Below are 18,290 nucleotides of genomic sequence, written 5' to 3'. Positions count from 1 at the left end.
TCCTCGAGTTTCAAGGACAGGAGGTGAGATTTCTGGAGAGAAGATCCTTCCACTTCGAGTAATTTTACTAGTCCCAACGATGCCATTAGGATTAGTAGCATTGTCAATTTGCTTTACGCCATGGACGTAAACATCACCGCCATAATTCCACGGAATAGCTTTGCTTGAGGAATACGGGATCGGGCCAGGTGCAGTAATGATTAGGGGAGCTACCCTGGGCTCAACAGTAATCTTCACAGGCGCCCTAGTAGCGGTAATCTTCATTGGAACTTTGGACCTAGCAATCACAGATATTTCTTCAATAGGGTTTTCCGCCTTAGGAATCTTTTCGAAGAGAACTGTACGATCGTCCATCAGCCGTTGAATACCATTCTTCAATTTCAAACAGTCCTCGGGCCGGAGTATGCAGAGATTGCAATCTTCAGCACAACCTGGAAATAAACCAGCTTGCAATAAATTCCTCTTTATGATCGGGAGAGGAGATGTTAAGTCCGCCACATTGGAAATGTGAGAATCGTCATCCATAGCATTAACAGTCTTGTCATGGTTAGGCATAGGAGCAGTGATGACATTAGGAGTCTCCGGAGGCTCGAACTCAATTTCTCCAGCTTCGATCATATCCTGAATCTTATTCTTCAATGACCAGCAATCGTTTGTATCATGCCCGGGGCTATCGGAGTGATATGCACACCTGGCATTGGGATTATAACGAGAAGAGGTAGTGTTGGGATTTGTAGGAGGATCTCTAAGGGTGATCAAATTTGCCTTTAGCATTCCCTGCAGTGCTTGTGCCAAGGTCATATTGATCCTGGTAAACTGCCTTCTTGGCCTGTCTTGTTTGGGCTGGAAGTTTTGAGATGGTGGTGCTGCAATCGTAACTGCTCCGATGTCATGGTCACGGTTTTTCTTGTTACGACCCTTTTGACCGTACACAGCATTTGATTCGTTCCTCCCCTGATAGGACCTTTTGGTGCTTGCAGAGGTAGCCGCCTGTATCTTTCCACTTCGGATGCCGCTTTCAACACGTTCACCTGTTAATATAAGTTCAGTGAAACCTGATGAAGAACTTCCCAGTAGATGGCTGTAGAATGGGCCGGTCAGTGTGCCCATGAACATATCCACCAATTCTCTGTCAGTCATAGGGGGTTTGACTCTGCCAGCCAAATCTCTCCACTTTTGAGCATATTCTTTAAAGCTTTCTTTAGATCCCATAGTCATATTCTGCAGCTGTAGCCGGGTAGGCGCTAGTTCAGAGTTATACTGGTACTGTTTATAGAAAGCTGTTGCTAAATCAGTCCAGGTGCGGATGTCAGAGCTCTCGAGCTGATAATACCATTCCAACTGTGTGCCATACAGGCTCTCTTGGAAGAAATGGATCCATAGCTTCCTGTCTGTGGTATGCGGCTGAATCTTTCTCACATAAGCTCTCAGATGCATCTGAGGACAGGACGCACCATCGTACTTAGTGAAAGTGGGGATTTTGAATTTGCGAGGAATGGTCACATCGGAGACCAGACCCAAACTTTCGAAATCCAGACCGGGCGCCTTCTGACCCTCCATAGCTAGCATACGTTCTTCCAGCAACTTGTACTTATCATCTCTTGGAGAGTACTGTTCATTTTCATAATCTTCATCGTCGTCCTCAGGGTTGAAGAGATCGACATTCTCCTCTTCTGAATCATTCTCTGCCTCCTCTTCTGGACCATTCGGGATCCCAAACTTGACTCCTGCGGCCTGTCCTTTACGCCTTCTTCCCGGGTTAATGAAACTCACAGCTTTCTTGTCTTTCTTCTTTTCGAGCAAAAAAGCCTTCAGTTCCTCCTGCCCCTTGGATAAGCTTAGCATCATCTCCTTGAATTGAGCATTCTGAGTCTGGAGATCTTTGACAGTTTGTTCGAGATCCATTTTTCTGTTTGTAATGAAGACCGTGAGAACATTGAACTTGTAGAATACCTGTTATGCAGTGTTATGTTATGTTATGCAATGTATGAAATGTTTTCAAGGACTTTTGGAATTTAACTTTGCGTAAATCACCAACAAGAGAGAAATGTTTATTGCTAATTTCTTTGACCAATGTTCATTACAAAAGGAATAATAATAAAAATACAATGAAAGCTCAAGTCTCCCAGGGGCGGCTTCTTTTTGGGCGAAGATACGCATTGTTCCTCATTAAGCTGACTAGTAAGTTCTAACACTTTCTTCCTTTCTGCGACGAACTGAGTCTCGAAAGTATCCCTTTCTTCTCTCAACTGGATCCAGGATCTCTTTAGTTCCTCAACATTGGTAGGCATATCCGGATAAGGAATGATCTGAGGAGCACCTCCTTCAGCTTCAGGTTCGACAATCTGAGGTCCGATTGCAAGATATGGCATGACAAGTTCACGAGCTCTGGCGCGTACCCATCTGAGATAAGGTTCCATAGGAATAAAAATTTGCTGTCCTAACGTACCTCTCTTCGCCATGCCCCAAGCTCGCACAAATCTTTGACGGAGGCCTTGGGAATCGTTGTCATAGTCGAACACAATGCCTTCGATGATCATTTCATGTGGACCATCTCTTCGAGCATAACCAAACTGTCGCAGAGCTAAAGCAGGATTATAAGTAATACCCCCTCTTATTCCTAGGAGTGGTACATTAGGGAACTCGCCACAACGGTCAATGATGGTAACATTTTCCTTGAACTGAGGACACCAACAGATGTCTGGGTGGGAGAGCGACATTATCCTTTGAGACCATTTCAAATTCTGCTCGTTCTTCAAGACTGATTGAGGAAGGTGCGAAATAAACCACCTAGACAACAAAGGTATGCAGCACATGAGAGTCCCTTGCTTCTTCATGGTACGAGTGTGGAGGGAATGCAAAATGTCTCCCAGCAAGGTAGGTACAGGGTTATGAGTGAGAAATATCTTAATAGCATTCATGTCTATGAATTGGTCTGGATTAGGGAATAACACCAAGCCATAGATTAGCAATGCCAGGATGTCTTCGAAAGCACGGACATTCATAACTTTTAAGAATTCTCGGGCCTTATTTGTCAGGAATTTGGCAAGTAAACCCTTAACTCCACTCCTTGTTACCCAATTAGCTTCAATGTCGGACTTCATCATGTGTAAAGCTGCGGCAACTTCTTCAGACTTCGGAACCTTTTCTAAACCACTGAACGGTAGTTGATCAAGGATAGATATCCCAAGCAGTCTGGAGAATTCTTCCAATGTGGGTACCAACCGATAATCTGGGAATGTGAAGCAATGATGTTTAGGGTCGAAGAACTGGAATAAAACTCTCATCATATCTTCTTTGAACCCAGTGGTAACTAAATTGAGAAGAGAACCATGTCTCTTGATGAACTGCGCATGATCGGAAAGTTCTGACACTAAGTTCTTGAGTTCAGGAGAGATTGCTACAAGATTAATCCGGATGGTCTTCCTGGGAGCCATAGCTTTACAAAACAGAGCAAAGTTAAATCCCTAAGTCCTTGAAATGGTTAGTACAATGTTATGATGTCATGATGTTATGATGTTAAGATGTTATGATGTTAAATAAATAACAAGCACAAGCAAGTCACACAACCATCATTCCTAGGTTTTAAGGCTTGCATGAGTTCCATAGGTAAGTACCCTCCCTACTGAAGTTTGGTTGGTTCAACCTGTCCTAGAATAGTAACCGGGTTCTAGAAGGATCTCCAATCATTGACCTTCCTTTAAGTCCACTTCAGTGCAACACCAAGTGGTTGACCAAAGCTTCCCTAAAGTCCAATCTCAAAGAGTGTAGTATCGAGTATCAACCAACCCCAGTCGGAACCGAAGTCAGTTATCTCACTACTTTCTAATGGCCAGGATGAGTCAATTAGGGTTCTAAAGGTCTGGTTAATGCTTTAATGACACCACGCGGAAGCCAAATTTTTCCTCAAGTGAACATGAGGAACATCAGGACATCCAAAGTGTCACATTAACCGTAGCCATCATTTTAACCATTCCAGTATACGCCGGATAGTCGCGATGATCTATTGCTACTTATCTAAGGTACACTAGATCCGGGTGTAGGATCTTTCACTCAAAAATACCCAAGCAATCCCTTAAAAGTAAATCAGACAATTTGGAATAAGTGATCTTGTTTTTAAGGTAACCTCTCTTTTTAAAGTGTCCCCAGCAGAGTCGCCAGTTCTGTCATACGGTGAACTGACTTGGGGTATTTTGCTTTTTATCGCAATGTCGCGGATAGCAAGAGTCGCCACCGACTTTTCTTTTATCCAATAAGGAAAGGTGGAAAAGAACAGGAAAGACCTCAATAGATTTTGGGTTCGGGAGGTACATTATACAAAGGGAAGGTGTTAGCACCCTTTGTATCCATGGTTATCCATGGGCTCTTAATTGCTGGATCACTTATATTTTTGTCTGAAAAGTGTTCGTGAATTGTTTAAAAAAATGTTTCGAAAAGAGAGTTTAACTTTGTAATGATTCTCGTATGAATGTATACAAAGTATTTATCTCGTTTGATTTTGAAAACGGTTTAGAAGAATGTAACTTGGTAATGATTCTAGTATGAATGTATACCAAGTGGTGATGTTCTAGGATTTGCAAAGTGTGAGGGGTGGGAAATGTTTTAGGTTATGATCCAGCAATTGAGAGTTATACCTTCCTAAGGTCGTTATGAACGTTTCCTATCCTTATGAGGGTAAAACTGTCCTTACTATTGAGAAGTAAGTAATTTTATCCTTTGGATGTAAAAGGGTCATTGTAGGGTCATCGATAGGTCATTGAAGGCAACAGTTGTAAGGATACCTTAGCATTCGAAGGGACGATCATCATTTAACCGTAGGCTACACCGAAGGATCATCGAGGGACAAAATCGTAATTTCGAAGGCAACATCCGAGGGACCATGATTTATTTTATGATGATTTAACCGAAGGGTCTTTGCTAAGTGTATCCCTACATTCGCGGGACATGACCGTTATACCGTAATACCGTAGGGCAGCAAAAAGAGGTCCAAAATCACATGTTTAAAGGTCATATTTTAAAGTCAATTAGGTGATTAGGATGAATCTCCACATTAAAATCAATACATTAAAATTAATACATTAAAATTAATACATTAAAATTAATTAAGCAATTTAGGGTGGATCTTCATAAGGGTATCCCACAAATAAAGTGGAAGGCCTAAACAACACTCTTTTCCTGGGATATGTGAACCTTTACAAAATTCAGCAAACGGGTTAGAATACCAATCAGGGTGCAATCGAGGATTACACCGCGAAAGAAAACACAGTAGCATGAATGTCAGGCAAAACAGTGCATAATTAACATAGAATAGATCAGGTTACGCATAGGACATAACAAATATCAACGGCTGTCCCGTTCGCCTCTGCCTCGCCTAGCGAGGTCCTAGCGAATGCTCGCTACATGCTCGCTTAGCGATGTGCTAGCGAGCGGCTGCGGGTTTTGAATTTCAGAACAGTATGATCTCAGCATGCTGCATGCCTTATTGCATTCAATTACAGAAATAATATAGTCAAACACTCGGGATATTCAGGCGTACTGGAATTCACATGCAAAGTCTAATTACATATCCAAAAATTCAATCATGATGTATTATGTATTTAGAGATTTATAAATTGGAAGCATAAAACAATAATGATACACAAACCTGTTTGCAATGGAGTGGTAATGCTGAATTGGCAAGTCACTTTTGGTATCGGGTTGAGTTGGGCGGCGGTAACTTCGGTGCGGATGAGCGGCCGTCAGGGCTTCTTCACTCCGACTTCTCTGGGCTACTCTCCGGGGTTGCTATGCCAGGGTTTCCGGCCGTCTCCGTCTCGGTTTTTCGTTCTCCCCTTTTCGTTCTGGAGTTGGGGTATTTATAATACTCCTTTGATGACCTAATGGGCTCAGAATGAAGCCCGAAATTTTCTGTTGTCTGTCAGCTTCGCTAGGCGAGCGTGTAGCGAACGTGTAGCGAACGTTCGCTAGGCGAGCGTGTAGCGAACGTTCGCTAGGCGAGCGTGTAGCGAACGTGTAGCGAACAGGCCAGTTTGGGCCATTTTCTGGATTGGGCCATTCGTGAGCTGGGCCTTTGTTCCTTTAAGATCAGTGTCATAAAAATGAGTCGGAATGCCCTGAAAAATGTCTTAAAATATTAATGGGCAAATTTTGGGGTATGACAGTCTCACTCTTGAGCTTGATGGTATACAACCACAACATTCTTGTATGCTCGTCAACAAAAGTAATGAAATGTGTACTCACACCTAGTGATGGTACTTCAAGCGGTCCACATATATTGGAGTGAGCAACTTCTAGTGCATCATTTGACTTTTTGACATGTATGATGCAAAAGACAAACTGATTTCTGTGTGTCTCAAACATGATTCACATAACATCTAGTTTTCATTTAGTTAAAGCATGCCAAACATTGAATTTTTAGAGCTTAATTCACATAGACTTCTAAAGTTCAAGTGACCATACTTTGTATGCCAAAGCCACTCAAGATCACCAAATGGTGCTTGACAAATACACCTCATTTGCAATATGAATGCTACATTTGAATATCCCGTTATTTGATAATATGGATATTAGTACTACCTTATTTTGAAGATCAAAAAGTTGCAGTGAACTACCATTCATGGTAATTGAGAATTCATTCTCAATCAATTTCTCAATGTTCATTGAACTTCACATCATACTAGATACATAAAGTACTTTTTTATGAGTGTATTCTTGTCATCCTCTCTCTTGATTACAACGTCATTTATACCTTATGTTACAAGGTAACTTTTTTTGCTATTATGACATTGGTCAGTTTGGTTAGACCAAATATTGTGAGTCATTCTTTATGTCTAGTCATATGATTTAAATTCACACATGAAATTTCTTTGACATGTTGTGTTCGTTAATAGGAATGTTTATCAATCATAATCATCATCATGAGTTATGCATGCCTCTTTATCACTTTTTCCTTGCATCTTTCTTGTGCCAACATTCATCAGCAAAATGTTCATACTTCATAATTATATCAATGCATTTTTATTGTCAAACCCTTTATTCCTTGCTTGATTGGTGCCAAAGTCTCCTCTTCTCTTTGAGGATTTTGTTTGTCATCAAAGTTGGTCTTGCCATTTTTGGTCAATTTTCACTTTTGAAACTTCTTTTGCCTTTCCTATTGAACTCCTTTTCATTACCATCTTTCTTCACCATTTGAGCTTACAAGACTTTTTAAATCGACTTCTTAATTCCTCTACCAATCACACGAACTCATAAACTTCCAGGAAGCTCTATAGTTCCTTAATCTTCATGGTTTTTTATATTTTTGGATTCTTGATTTGCCACCACTATAAAAAAAATCAAATTTTACGGTGAAAGTTCGTATTATCTTTTCAATATTTACTGATTATAAATCTATTCACCATAAGTTTTTATTTGATTCACCACCTCGATAACCAATTAAAAAATTAATCACTTACCTTTTAGTACTTCTATTCTTAAATCATATTCTCTCTGTTCCTTTTTAACAGTAGTCTTTGAGTAAAAAAATTATTTCTTTTTAGTTGTTATTTTTGAAATTCAAGATAACATTAATTGTGGTTTAAAAAAAAAGATAATTTTTGTGACAAGAAAATGTTCAGGTTGAATGCGATGAACAGAGTCCTCCTCAACCTTCGCCACCCTCTACTTCCTCTCTCCGCCACACTTCCATCAACACGGTACTTCATTTCTTCCAATTCTCTCTTTCTCCCCTTTCCATTCATCATCATCATCGTCATCACTGTTACCTAAAATCCATCCTCTCTATTCCATTTCAGATTAATCCATCCCAACATGCATCACAACAATCAACTTTCATCATTTTCCACTTCCACCCAAGCTTCCAACGGTGAACGCGCCTACCTCTAACTTCATCTTTCGCTTTTTCTTTCTTTCACGAATCACAACACTTTCAATTTTCATCACTTTTTTTTAATTTCATTTTTTTAGATTTAGATCTATCCACGAAAACATGCGTTCCGTGCAATTCCAAGGAAATGAAACCTATGACAGAAGATGCAGCGCATTCTCTCATTCCACAGGTTCTCATTATTACTTTTTGTTATCTCAACCTCAATGATTATCAATATCCTCTGTTATTCAATTTTCGCATTAACAGGTTTCCGAGTGGAATTTGGTAAATGAAGGCGGTTCTTTGAAACTGACTAGGTCATGGAAAGTTAAATCTTTTAACAAAGGATTGGAATTTTTCAGAGTTATAGCTGATCTTGCTGAAGCTCAAGGTATTTTTCTTTTCTTTTTTTTTGTATTTTTTTATGTATTATTGATTTGATATTACAGTAGAAAATGTTACTATAATGCAGGTCATCATCCTGATCTTCACCTTGTTGGATGGAATAATGTTACTATAGAGATTTGGACTCATTCCGTTGGTATGCATTATTTATTCAAATTGTTTTATCTTATGTTCCTCTTTGAAAATATAATATATCAAGATTGATTTCTATTTATTTATCCATTTGTATCCATTATTCCATCCGTTCAATTAACGCCGCTATACAATATAGTTAGCGTAAATACTTAAAGACAAAAAAGAAGTACTTACTTAGGGTTGAGGTTATGATTTCACTATTTTTCTTCTCTTGGAAAACCTAAGAGGAATATTGCATGCTATGGATTTGGGAAGATTGATATGCTTCTCATTTAAGCTATGATAGATTGGGTCTCTTTAGAAGCCCTCACCCCCCTTATGAACACTACCTTGTGGTATTGGTACTGCAAGCAAGAGGAATGCAAAAGAGGAAAAGTTGTCTTCTTAATCATCTCTTCGTTCATGAAAATGCGGTTTACTTGAGGGAAACTACTAGGAAAGAACTTGTGTGTGTATTTTGTTAGGTCTCTTAAATAAATAGGTAATTGGTTTAATCATATTGTCATTTTGTTGCTTCATACTATAGCTATTGCAATTTCAATTTTTGTAGCTGATATACATATATGATTATGCTAGAGATATGTTATATGGTAGAACATTGTGGTGTCGTTTGATCCATGTAGCCAACCTCACTTAGGGGGTAAGGCTTGGTTGTTGTGTATACGACATGCCTATACGATTATGTTACAAAACCACCTGTTACTAACATATGCATTAGGAAACCTCAGAGAGGAAATCAAGGAGAATTGAATAAACTAATGTATTAGGTTGCATGTGATGCAATCAAGGGAGGTTGAGTTATTTATGTGAGGAAATGAAAGGGGGTGTCAGGAGATAAAGCTTATCCATGTAGGTATTTGAAAGGAGATGGGGAAAAGATAGAGGAGGAAAATAAGTAGAGAATAGTAAGATATGGTGAAGGGTTTATTGAATACTCTCTGTTACCTTTGATAGAATAGAATATTTGATTATTATTAGTCATAAATAATTTCCTATAATTAGGATTGTATCATAATTACATACGTTACACATTGTTGTATATATACCCTATTCAGATTAATGAAAAGGCAACGCATTCCATTATCTTACATGGTATCAGAAAAACAAAACAGAAACGTTCCTCATTCTCCTTCGTGAAGCAGCCGCCGCCGCCTTCCTCATTCTCCTTCATGAAGCAGCCGCCGCCGCCGCCACCGGACCTTCGTCCTCTACATACCGCCGCTGCCGCCGCCACAGGACCTTCGTCCTCTACATACCGCCGCCGCCGAACACATCCTCTTTTCTGTTCGCGCCGCCGCCGTCGCACCACCGTGCACGAAAACCACCGCCGAATCCGCGGATTGTTCTGGTTCTTCGCCTCTGTTCGCAATTCAGATCTCCTTTCTTTTGGGTTTCACATCTCTGTTCCGACGATAGCACACCACAACGCCGTGATTTCTCTCCTCTGCGCGTCCGTGTTGTCCACTGTTGTTGTATTCTACTCGTGAATTGTTACTGTGAAACAAGAAGCAGTCATGTCTGATTCCGAAAACAGCAATAGCGACCACAATACTCAGAAAACTCCCACTGTAGCCAATGTTTCCGAGCAGTCCGTCGCTGCCACCGGTGTTTCAAAACATGATTTTCATCCCGCTCTTGCTGTCTCCAACATTAGGAACCACATTCCTATTATTCTTGAGATGGAAAAAGATCAGTATGGAACATGGGCCGAGCTTTTCCGAATTCATGCTCGCTCACATCGAGTCTTGCATCACATTGTTCCATCTACGGAAAAAGCACCTCCAGCCCCTACCGATGCCGAGCATGAACAATGGACCACTCTTGATGCCACCGTTCTCCAGTGGATTTATTCCACCATTTCTACTGATTTGCTGACCACTATCCTGGAACCCAACTCGACTGCAGTAGAAGCTTGGAATCGCTTAGAAGATATCTTTCAGGACAACCAAAATGCTCGAGCTGTCACTCTTGAGCAAGAGTTTTCTAACACTCGTATGGAGGATTTTCCAAATGTCTCTGCTTACTGTCAGCGTCTTAAGATGCTTTCTGATCAATTGAGAAATGTCGGCTCCCCTGTCAACAATCATCGTCTTGTCCTTCAGCTGATATCGGGTCTCCCAGAAGCTTACCGTAGTGTTGCCACCTTGATTCGCCAGAGTAATCCTCTCCCTGCATTCTATCAGGCTCGTTCAATGCTCACTTTGGAAGAAGCCGGTATGGCTAAGATGGCAAACACAGGCTCTCATGCTGCCATGCACACCACTCAGTCAAAACCTATTGAAGACACCTCTCAGCGTGGCAACCGCCGCCCCAACAACCGTTCTCGTTCTCGTGGCAACCAGAGCCGCGGAGGGGGACGCAATAACCGCAGTGGTCCTCAGCCTGGAGCTCCCAACACTCCTCCATCATGGTCCTCTCCTCCTTGGCAGCAGCAACAACAGTACCCAGCTTGGCAACCATGGGGTTGGACTCCACCACCATGGGCTATGCCACCATGTCCATATCCCACCTCTCAGTGGGCACGCCCTGCCGGTCCTCCTAAGCAACCAGGCATTCTAGGACAACGTCCTCAGGTGTATGCAGCCTCTACCTCCTCTCAGATACCGACAGACATTGAGACCGCAATGCACACAAATGTCACTCCACACTCCTGACAATCAGTGGTACATGGATACAGGCGCAACATCTCACACAGCTGCATCACAAGGTAATCTCTCGTCTTATTTTCCTATAAGTAATTCAAATCAGAAAGTTATTGTTGGCAGTGGCCATGAAATTCCAATTCACGGCACCGGACACACACAAATAACCACATCTCACCAACCACTTTACCTTAAACATGTCCTGCATGCCCCGAAAATTATTAAAAATTTAATTTCTGTGAGACGACTCACCACTGACAACAATGTTTCTGTTTCCTTTGACCCTTTTGGTTTTACTGTCTCTGACTTTCAGACGGGGATCTCCCTTCTCAGATGTGACAGTCGTGGAGATCTTTATCCAGTTACCACTTCTCCTAGTTTTGCCGGTCTCACTTCCAGTCTCTGGCATAGTCGTCTTGGTCATCCTGGCGTGTCTGTTTTAAATTCCCTTCGCAAAAATAAGTTCATATGTTGTGAACCTTTTAATTCTTCTGTTGTTTGTGACTCTTGTGTTTTAGGCAAACAGGTTAAATTGTCATTTTTTGATTCTCAAACTACGACCTTGATGCCTTTTGATATTTTACATAGTGATTTATGGACGTCTCCAATTTTAAGCTCTGCTGGTCATAAATATTATGTATTATACTTAGATGATTTTACAAACTTCTTGTGGACTTTTCCTATTAGCAGAAAATCCCATGTGTTTGAAACGTTCAAGTCACTTACTCAACTCATTCAAACTCAATTTTCAAAAAAAGTCAAAACATTTCAATGAGCCTTTTCAAAAGTATTGCACAGATCATGGTCTAATTTTTCGTTTCTCTTGTCCACACACATCCTCACAAAATGGGAAAGCGGAACGTAAAATAAGAACCATTAATAATATGATACGCACTATGCTAGCTCATTCTTATGTCCCCCCCTCATTTTGGCATCATGCTCTCCTCATGGCAACTTATTTGTTAAATATTATTCCCTGTAAAACACGTCATAATCAGTCACCAACACAACTTCTGTATCGTCGTGATCCCACATACACACACCTTCGAGTCTTTGGTTGTCTATGTTATCCATTATTCCCGTCGTCTACCATCAATAAGTTACAACCCCGCTCTACTCCGTGTGTCTTCTTGGGTTATCCACCGAATCATAGAGGTTACAAGTGTTTTGATTTGTCTAATAGAAAATTAATAATTTCAAGGCATGTTATCTTTGATGAAACTCAATTTCCCTTCACCAAGATACACTCCCCTTCACCTCACTCTTATCAATTCCTAGATGATGACCTTCACCCCTACCTTATACATCAGTGGCAAAATCAAATTTCACCACCTATTGCACATAACCAATCAACACCCACAAGCAAAATTGACCAGCCACTCCCCTCAATAAACCAACAATCATCATCTCCTACCTCTCAGACCAACCCACCGACTCCAATAAACTCTCCCACATCACCACAAATTCAACAACATCCACCTCCACTTACACGAACCATCACCACACGTAGCATGAAAGGCATTGTTAAACCCCGCAAAATATTTAACTTATCAATCTCTCACTCCGACCACACCATCTCTCCCATACCTAAAAATCCTAAACTAGCCTTATCAGACCCGAATTGGAAATCTGCAATGCAATCTGAATTTGATGCTCTTATTAGAAATAAGACGTGGGATTTAGTTCCCCGTCCTTGTGATGCTAATCTTATTCGATGTATGTGGATTTTTAGACATAAGAAGAATTCTGATGGCTCCTTTGAGCGTTATAAGGCTCGTCTTGTAGGTGATGGCAGGTCACAGATTGCAGGTGTGGATTGTGATGAGACTTTTAGCCCCGTGGTGAAACCAGCTACCATTCGAACAGTGCTCAGCATTGCTCTATCCAAATCATGGCCCATTCATCAACTGGATGTCCAGAATGCATTTTTACATGGTGATCTTCATGAGACTGTTTACATGCATCAGCCATTGGGTTTTCGCGACCTCCGTCATCCAGATTATGTATGTCGGTTGAAGAAGTCATTGTATGGTCTTAAGCAAGCGCCCAGGGCATGGTACCAACGCTTTGCTGACTACGTCGCCACTATTGGTTTTCGTCATAGCACATCAGATCACTCTCTCTTCATATATCGACAAGGTTCAGACATCGCCTACATTTTGTTGTATGTAGACGACATCATCCTCATTACCTCCACTCAGGTCCTCTGCAAATCAATTATGTCACTCTTAGCATCTGAGTTTGCAATGAAGGATCTGGGTCCTCTGAGTTACTTTTTGGGTATTGCAGTATCTCGTTATCCTGGAGGTATGTTTCTCAGTCAAAGCACTTATGCTTCAGATATCATTGCACGTGCTGGCATGGCGTCTTGTAAACCGTCAGCCACTCCTGTTGACACCAAACAGAAACTCAGCACCTCCTCCGGCACTTCTTATGAGGATCCTTCCATGTATCGGAGTCTTGCAGGGGCCCTACAATATCTCACCTTCACTCGACCTGACATATCATATGCTGTTCAGCAAGTTTGTCTTCATATGCACGCCCCTCGCACGGAACACATGCTTGCTCTTAAGCGCATTTTGCGCTATGTTCATGGCACCTTACATTTTGGATTACATTTATCACCATCTCCTATTACAAAACTGATCTCCTACACTGACGCTGATTGGGGTGGATGTCCTGACACCAGACGGTCTACATCTGGTTACTGTGTTTTTCTAGGGGACAACCTTATTTCTTGGTCTTCAAAAAGACAACCTACTCTCTCCCGTTCTAGTGCTGAAGCCGAATATAGGGGAGTTGCCAATGTTGTCTCAGAATCGTGTTGGATTCGCAATCTTCTCCTAGAACTCCATTTTCCTATTCCTCAGGCCACTTTGGTGTATTGTGACAATGTTAGTGCCATCTATGGTAATCCTGTGCAGCATCAGCGCACTAAGCATATTGAGATGGACATTCATTTTGTTCGGGAAAAGGTCGCGCGTGGTCAGGCTCGCGTCCTTCATGTCCCATCCAGACATCAGATTGCAGACATCTTCACCAAAGGACTTCCTCGCATTCTTTTTGATGATTTTCGGACCAGTCTAAGCGTCCGTGAACCTCCCGCTTCGACTGTGGGGGTGTGATAGAATAGAATATTTGATTATTATTAGTCATAAATAATTTCCTATAATTAGGATTGTATCATAATTACATACGTTACACATTGTTGTATATATACCCTATTCAGATTAAATGAAAAGGCAACGCATTCCATTATCTTACAACCTTTTTCATTTTCAGACTTTATCATTACTTGTAAATCTACCACAATATTATTTGAAGAAGAGTAGTGTATATACTATACCCTAGTTAGAGCATTTTGATCCAGTTTATATCAGCTTATCTTTAAAAATATTGAATAGCTATGTATTAAACTTAAGGGTTTAATGGTGATGCACTGACAGTGTAAAAAAGTTTTACACCGTCATCCAATAGGAATATATCATTTTGTCATGTCATACAAGTATTTTAAAATTTTCAATCTGACTTGACGGAATGCATGGTCGTCATTGGTTGACGGTGTAAAATAAATTTACACTGTCAGTGCATCATCCCTTTTCTCTAAACTTAATTGCATCGATAATAGTAGTAGTACTATCTACTACATTTGATTAAAATAGATTAACCATTCATGATTAATGGTCATTTTCTGGCTTATTCAAGCTCGAACAGTCCTTCCATTTTTGTGCTTAACTTCTTCCCAGAATTTCCGTTTAATGTTATTTTTCTTGTTTTTCTACTGAGCACTTGTTCTTTTTTGGTTGAACCTAATTATTCATTTCACTCTTTCCGGTTTCAAGTATATGCAAAAAAATGTCATGTTTGTTGATCTCAAATATAAGTAAAAATTAACTACTTTTATCATATTTAATTTTATTACTCCATAACTATCCTTCAATTAGTTTAGATTTAATTTTTCAAGAATCATTTTATTCTTATGGAACAAGTTCCCACGAGGGACAATTTAGAAAATACCACTACTTTTTTGCTACTTTTAAAACTTCAAATGAGATTAACTAATTTTCTTAATTAGTGAAAGTAGTTATTTTTGCTTATATATGAGAATGGCGAGAGTACATATTATATCCACAATAGAACATCATTTGAAGTGATCCATGTTCCTGTAGGTGGGCTGACAGAGAATGATTTCATACTTGCTGCTAAGATCAATGAGCTCAATGTTCACGGCTTACTAAGAAAGAAAGCTTCTGACTGAATCATCAATATGAAGAAGAAAGTGTAAATATTCTAGTTAGTAAGTTTTTACTCCATTTTTTTCATTTAAAAATAAGTATCGCCTAGAATTATTATCTTCTGTTCCAATGATGTTGTTTTTCACTTTTTCATACTAGTTCAATGATACTAATGTTGTATTTTTCATGTGGAAATGGTTTAAAAAGAAAGATTCTCGAGCTTAGTTTTTTATTGTTTGATAAAACCCTACTACCCACTGCTCACAAGTTTGAGCACACAAAATTGTAAAAAAACTAGTTCTCTCCACATATATGATTGACGCAAGTCAATTTTATTTATTGAATCGAAATTCAGTGGTTGTAACTATTATGGAATTAAAATGTGATTACAATATGGTGATTCTGACCTTTAGATTGCCTTAGAATTTTGAGGCAATGTTTTACATAGAATTTATATACATTGCATTCTCAGTGAGAGAGAACCTTGCCACTAAAACAATTTTTTCCAAATCAGACATAATTGCTTTTCTTTTCATGTTATTAGATACAAATGTATACCATTGTAGGCAAACAAAATGGAATAGTGGAAGCATCCTCTAATCAACTCTCGGGGTGCCAAATCTAAATACAAAACAAAATTTAGTATCATCTCAAAGTTGCTTGAATTTTGTTAGCAAACTAAGCAAGCCTTTCACAGTGTGCAGGTCAGTTCTTCACCAACCATTATTCTTATTCTGTCTTCACGACAAGTGACTTAAAACCATCGCAAGTCACATTGTTGGATTGCTTTCCCAAAACCATTCCTCCATACCCATATTGTTGCACAACTAACACACATGAGCCTGAACCAAAATTTTGTGATGCCAAAATATCTCCTATAACTCCAAGTTCTGGACAGTCGGACCAGTCCAGTAAACTTGAAAAGACCCGAGAGTTCCTACGATTTCCTTGTCCAACTATGTATAAATCACAACCAAATTTCTCTAGCTCATCGAGGGCTGCGGGAATATCTTCACCTGAATGGACATCAACCTCTGAATAGGTTATAGAATCATCGTTATTTACCGCCGTTAGTCTAAATGAATTCACACACTCATCATCTAACTCTCTCTGCTTCTCACTATCCATTACAACAAATAGTATCCCTTGTGCTTCAGCATGACTTGAGGTGTCTACTTCTGCAGCTTCATCAAACAGGAGCATCCGAACCACTGATAATCGGGTTCCTGGGTGCCCCGCCATCCTCCATGCAACAGCTAACGCCTCCCGGTCGTCAGGACCTCCAACAAAAATCATAAGAATACGAAAGTTCATTTTCGGTAATGACCCAAGATCACGGTCAACATAGATTCCCACAGAGCAAGGTGCACTTTGCATCACATTCAGGTTTATATCTCTGTAAGATACATGGGTTGTTTCAAGTGCACCTTCTGAATTTAGTTGTTTGTGGAATGGAAGGATAATCAAGCTTGTGCGCTTTTCATTAGCCGAGTTGTATATGTCCTCGTGAACGGTTGCATAGGTTGACACAACATTTAAGGTTTGAACCCTGATAGCATCATATGCATCTCCAAATGCTTCAAAGGTATTCTTAATGTTTTCTAGCTCTATCTGGGTTCTTGTAAGATTTTGTGCTCCAGGTTGGCTATTAAGCTTCTCCATATGAGCAGCAACAACCGTAGCCGTACGTCCTGTGAGTTCAACCAGGTAAAGTGCAAAAACATGTATAGGTGAAAGTCTAGTGGCATTGAAAGTTTCAATGAGGCTGATAATGCCTGTGGCCTGGCGATTATTGTGAACACATGCTAGGACCCTGAGCTCTGCATCAAGCCTTAGCTTTTGTATAGTCTTTAGCTTGTTCTGCTCGAATCTCTTTCTAGGCTTGTATATGGCATTGATTGCGGGAGACACCACTACAGTCATTAAAAGGACTGCAGAGGTTAAAACAGCATAGCTTGGTATAGAAAGAATCTGCAATCACACATATAACAAGTCATAGATTAAATTTCCATCATTTTGATTTGTGAGCAATTGAAATAGAGTAAATACAAAGTTTGAAATAGATTAGTACTGATCTATCCCAAGCAGTGTTGAGCATTATCAATGCAATGGCACCCTTTGTATTGAGAAGCATTCCTAGAGCAAAACCATCTTTAGCATGCATGCCAAAAAAGAATGTGGCACACAAAGTGCTTAAAATCTTTGGAACACACAACAATAATATAACCAGAAGTGTATAGGGCCAATTTGGCTGGTAGAAGATGGCTTTCACCATGAGTCTCATTCCACTGCCACTAAAGAACAGTGGCGCCAACATTGCGCTGCCAAAATCGTCAGTGTATGAGGCTACCATGTCAGCAAATTTACCATGAGGTAAAATCAACCCAAAAATAAAAGCCCCAACAATGTCATGTGTGCCAAGAACATCTGTTATGTGTGCACAAAGAAAAAGCCCCATAATCACATAGAGCAATTGTCCCTCATCCCATTCATCCCTTTCCATCTTGCGATCAATGACTTTTACAACGATCGGACGCACCACAAAGATGCAAATGATAGCAAATAACATGGTGCTTAACACTGAATATATTGCCATTGCACCATTGATCGAAAATGGAACAAATAATGTGAATAAAATCCAAGCATATGTGTCACTGATCATAGATGCTGTTAATGCAGCCTTACCAAGACCAGTATAAAGAAGCTTCAACTCAGTAAGGGTATGAGCTATAACAGGAAAACCAGTGACAGTAAGAACTAAAGTCCATAATACATAAGCATTCATTGTAGTTTCTTCAAGTAATGCTCCATCACCATCGGCATAAACCTTTCGATGTAGAGTGTATAAAGCCGGTCCCATCACCATTGGAAAGACGATCCCGCAAATCGCAATGGTTGCACCTTTCTTCTTAACATGTAAAATAGTATCCAAGTTCATCTCCAAACCACTTAGGAATGCATAGTATATGATCCCAACATTTGCAAGAACTTCAGCATTGAGCACCC

The 18,290-nt window shown here is 40.2% G+C and overlaps 2 protein-coding genes across 3 annotated transcripts; one reads left to right on the top strand and one right to left on the bottom strand.

Annotated features, from left to right (window-relative positions):
- The first annotated feature begins 7,528 nt into the window (after positions 1–7,528).
- Positions 7,529–15,508, top strand: LOC127120262 (pterin-4-alpha-carbinolamine dehydratase 2, mitochondrial). 2 transcript variants are annotated; one of them, XM_051050672.1, is made up of 6 exons: positions 7,529–7,694; positions 7,794–7,864; positions 7,972–8,057; positions 8,135–8,258; positions 8,340–8,408; positions 15,219–15,508. In XM_051050672.1, the coding sequence occupies exons 1-6, from the start codon at positions 7,609–7,611 to the stop codon at positions 15,305–15,307; spliced, it is 525 nt and encodes a 174-aa protein (XP_050906629.1). In that variant the 5' UTR covers positions 7,529–7,608; the 3' UTR covers positions 15,308–15,508. The 2 variants fall into 2 exon arrangements, with proteins under 2 accessions (XP_050906629.1, XP_050906628.1); XM_051050671.1 differs by having other exon boundaries at positions 7,530–7,694; positions 7,966–8,057.
- Positions 15,509–15,873: 365 nt separating this feature from the next.
- On the bottom strand, positions 15,874–18,284 carry LOC127120263 (cation/H(+) antiporter 15). Its single transcript, XM_051050673.1, has 2 exons — positions 17,356–18,284; positions 15,874–17,255 (listed from the first exon to the last, which is right to left on the bottom strand). The coding sequence occupies exons 1-2, from the start codon at positions 18,220–18,222 to the stop codon at positions 16,014–16,016; spliced, it is 2,109 nt and encodes a 702-aa protein (XP_050906630.1). The 5' UTR covers positions 18,223–18,284; the 3' UTR covers positions 15,874–16,013.
- Positions 18,285–18,290: the final 6 nt, after the last annotated feature.

Source organism: Lathyrus oleraceus, chromosome 2 (assembly GCF_024323335.1).
Source record: "Lathyrus oleraceus cultivar Zhongwan6 chromosome 2, CAAS_Psat_ZW6_1.0, whole genome shotgun sequence".
Taxonomy (NCBI): Eukaryota; Viridiplantae; Streptophyta; class Magnoliopsida; order Fabales; family Fabaceae; genus Lathyrus; species Lathyrus oleraceus.
The sequence above is the reverse complement of the archived record's forward strand: the minus strand, read 5'-3'. Positions and strand labels throughout refer to the sequence as shown.

Bases quoted from the DNA above. Each gene is read 5' to 3' on its own strand.
- LOC127120262 (XM_051050671.1), top strand. From the start codon at position 7,609: ATGTTCAGGTTGAATGCGATGAACAGAGTCCTCCTCAACCTTCGCCAC. The intron at 7,695-7,793 runs GTACTTCATTTC...ATTCCATTTCAG, and splicing joins GCCACACTTCCATCAACACG to ATTAATCCATCCCAACATGC. The intron at 8,058-8,134 runs GTTCTCATTATT...TCGCATTAACAG, and splicing joins CGCATTCTCTCATTCCACAG to GTTTCCGAGTGGAATTTGGT.
- LOC127120263 (XM_051050673.1), bottom strand. From the start codon at position 18,222: ATGAACTTGGATACTATTTTACATGTTAAGAAGAAAGGTGCAACCATT. The intron at 17,256-17,355 runs GTACTAATCTAT...GTGTGATTGCAG, and splicing joins ACACTGCTTGGGATAGATCA to ATTCTTTCTATACCAAGCTA.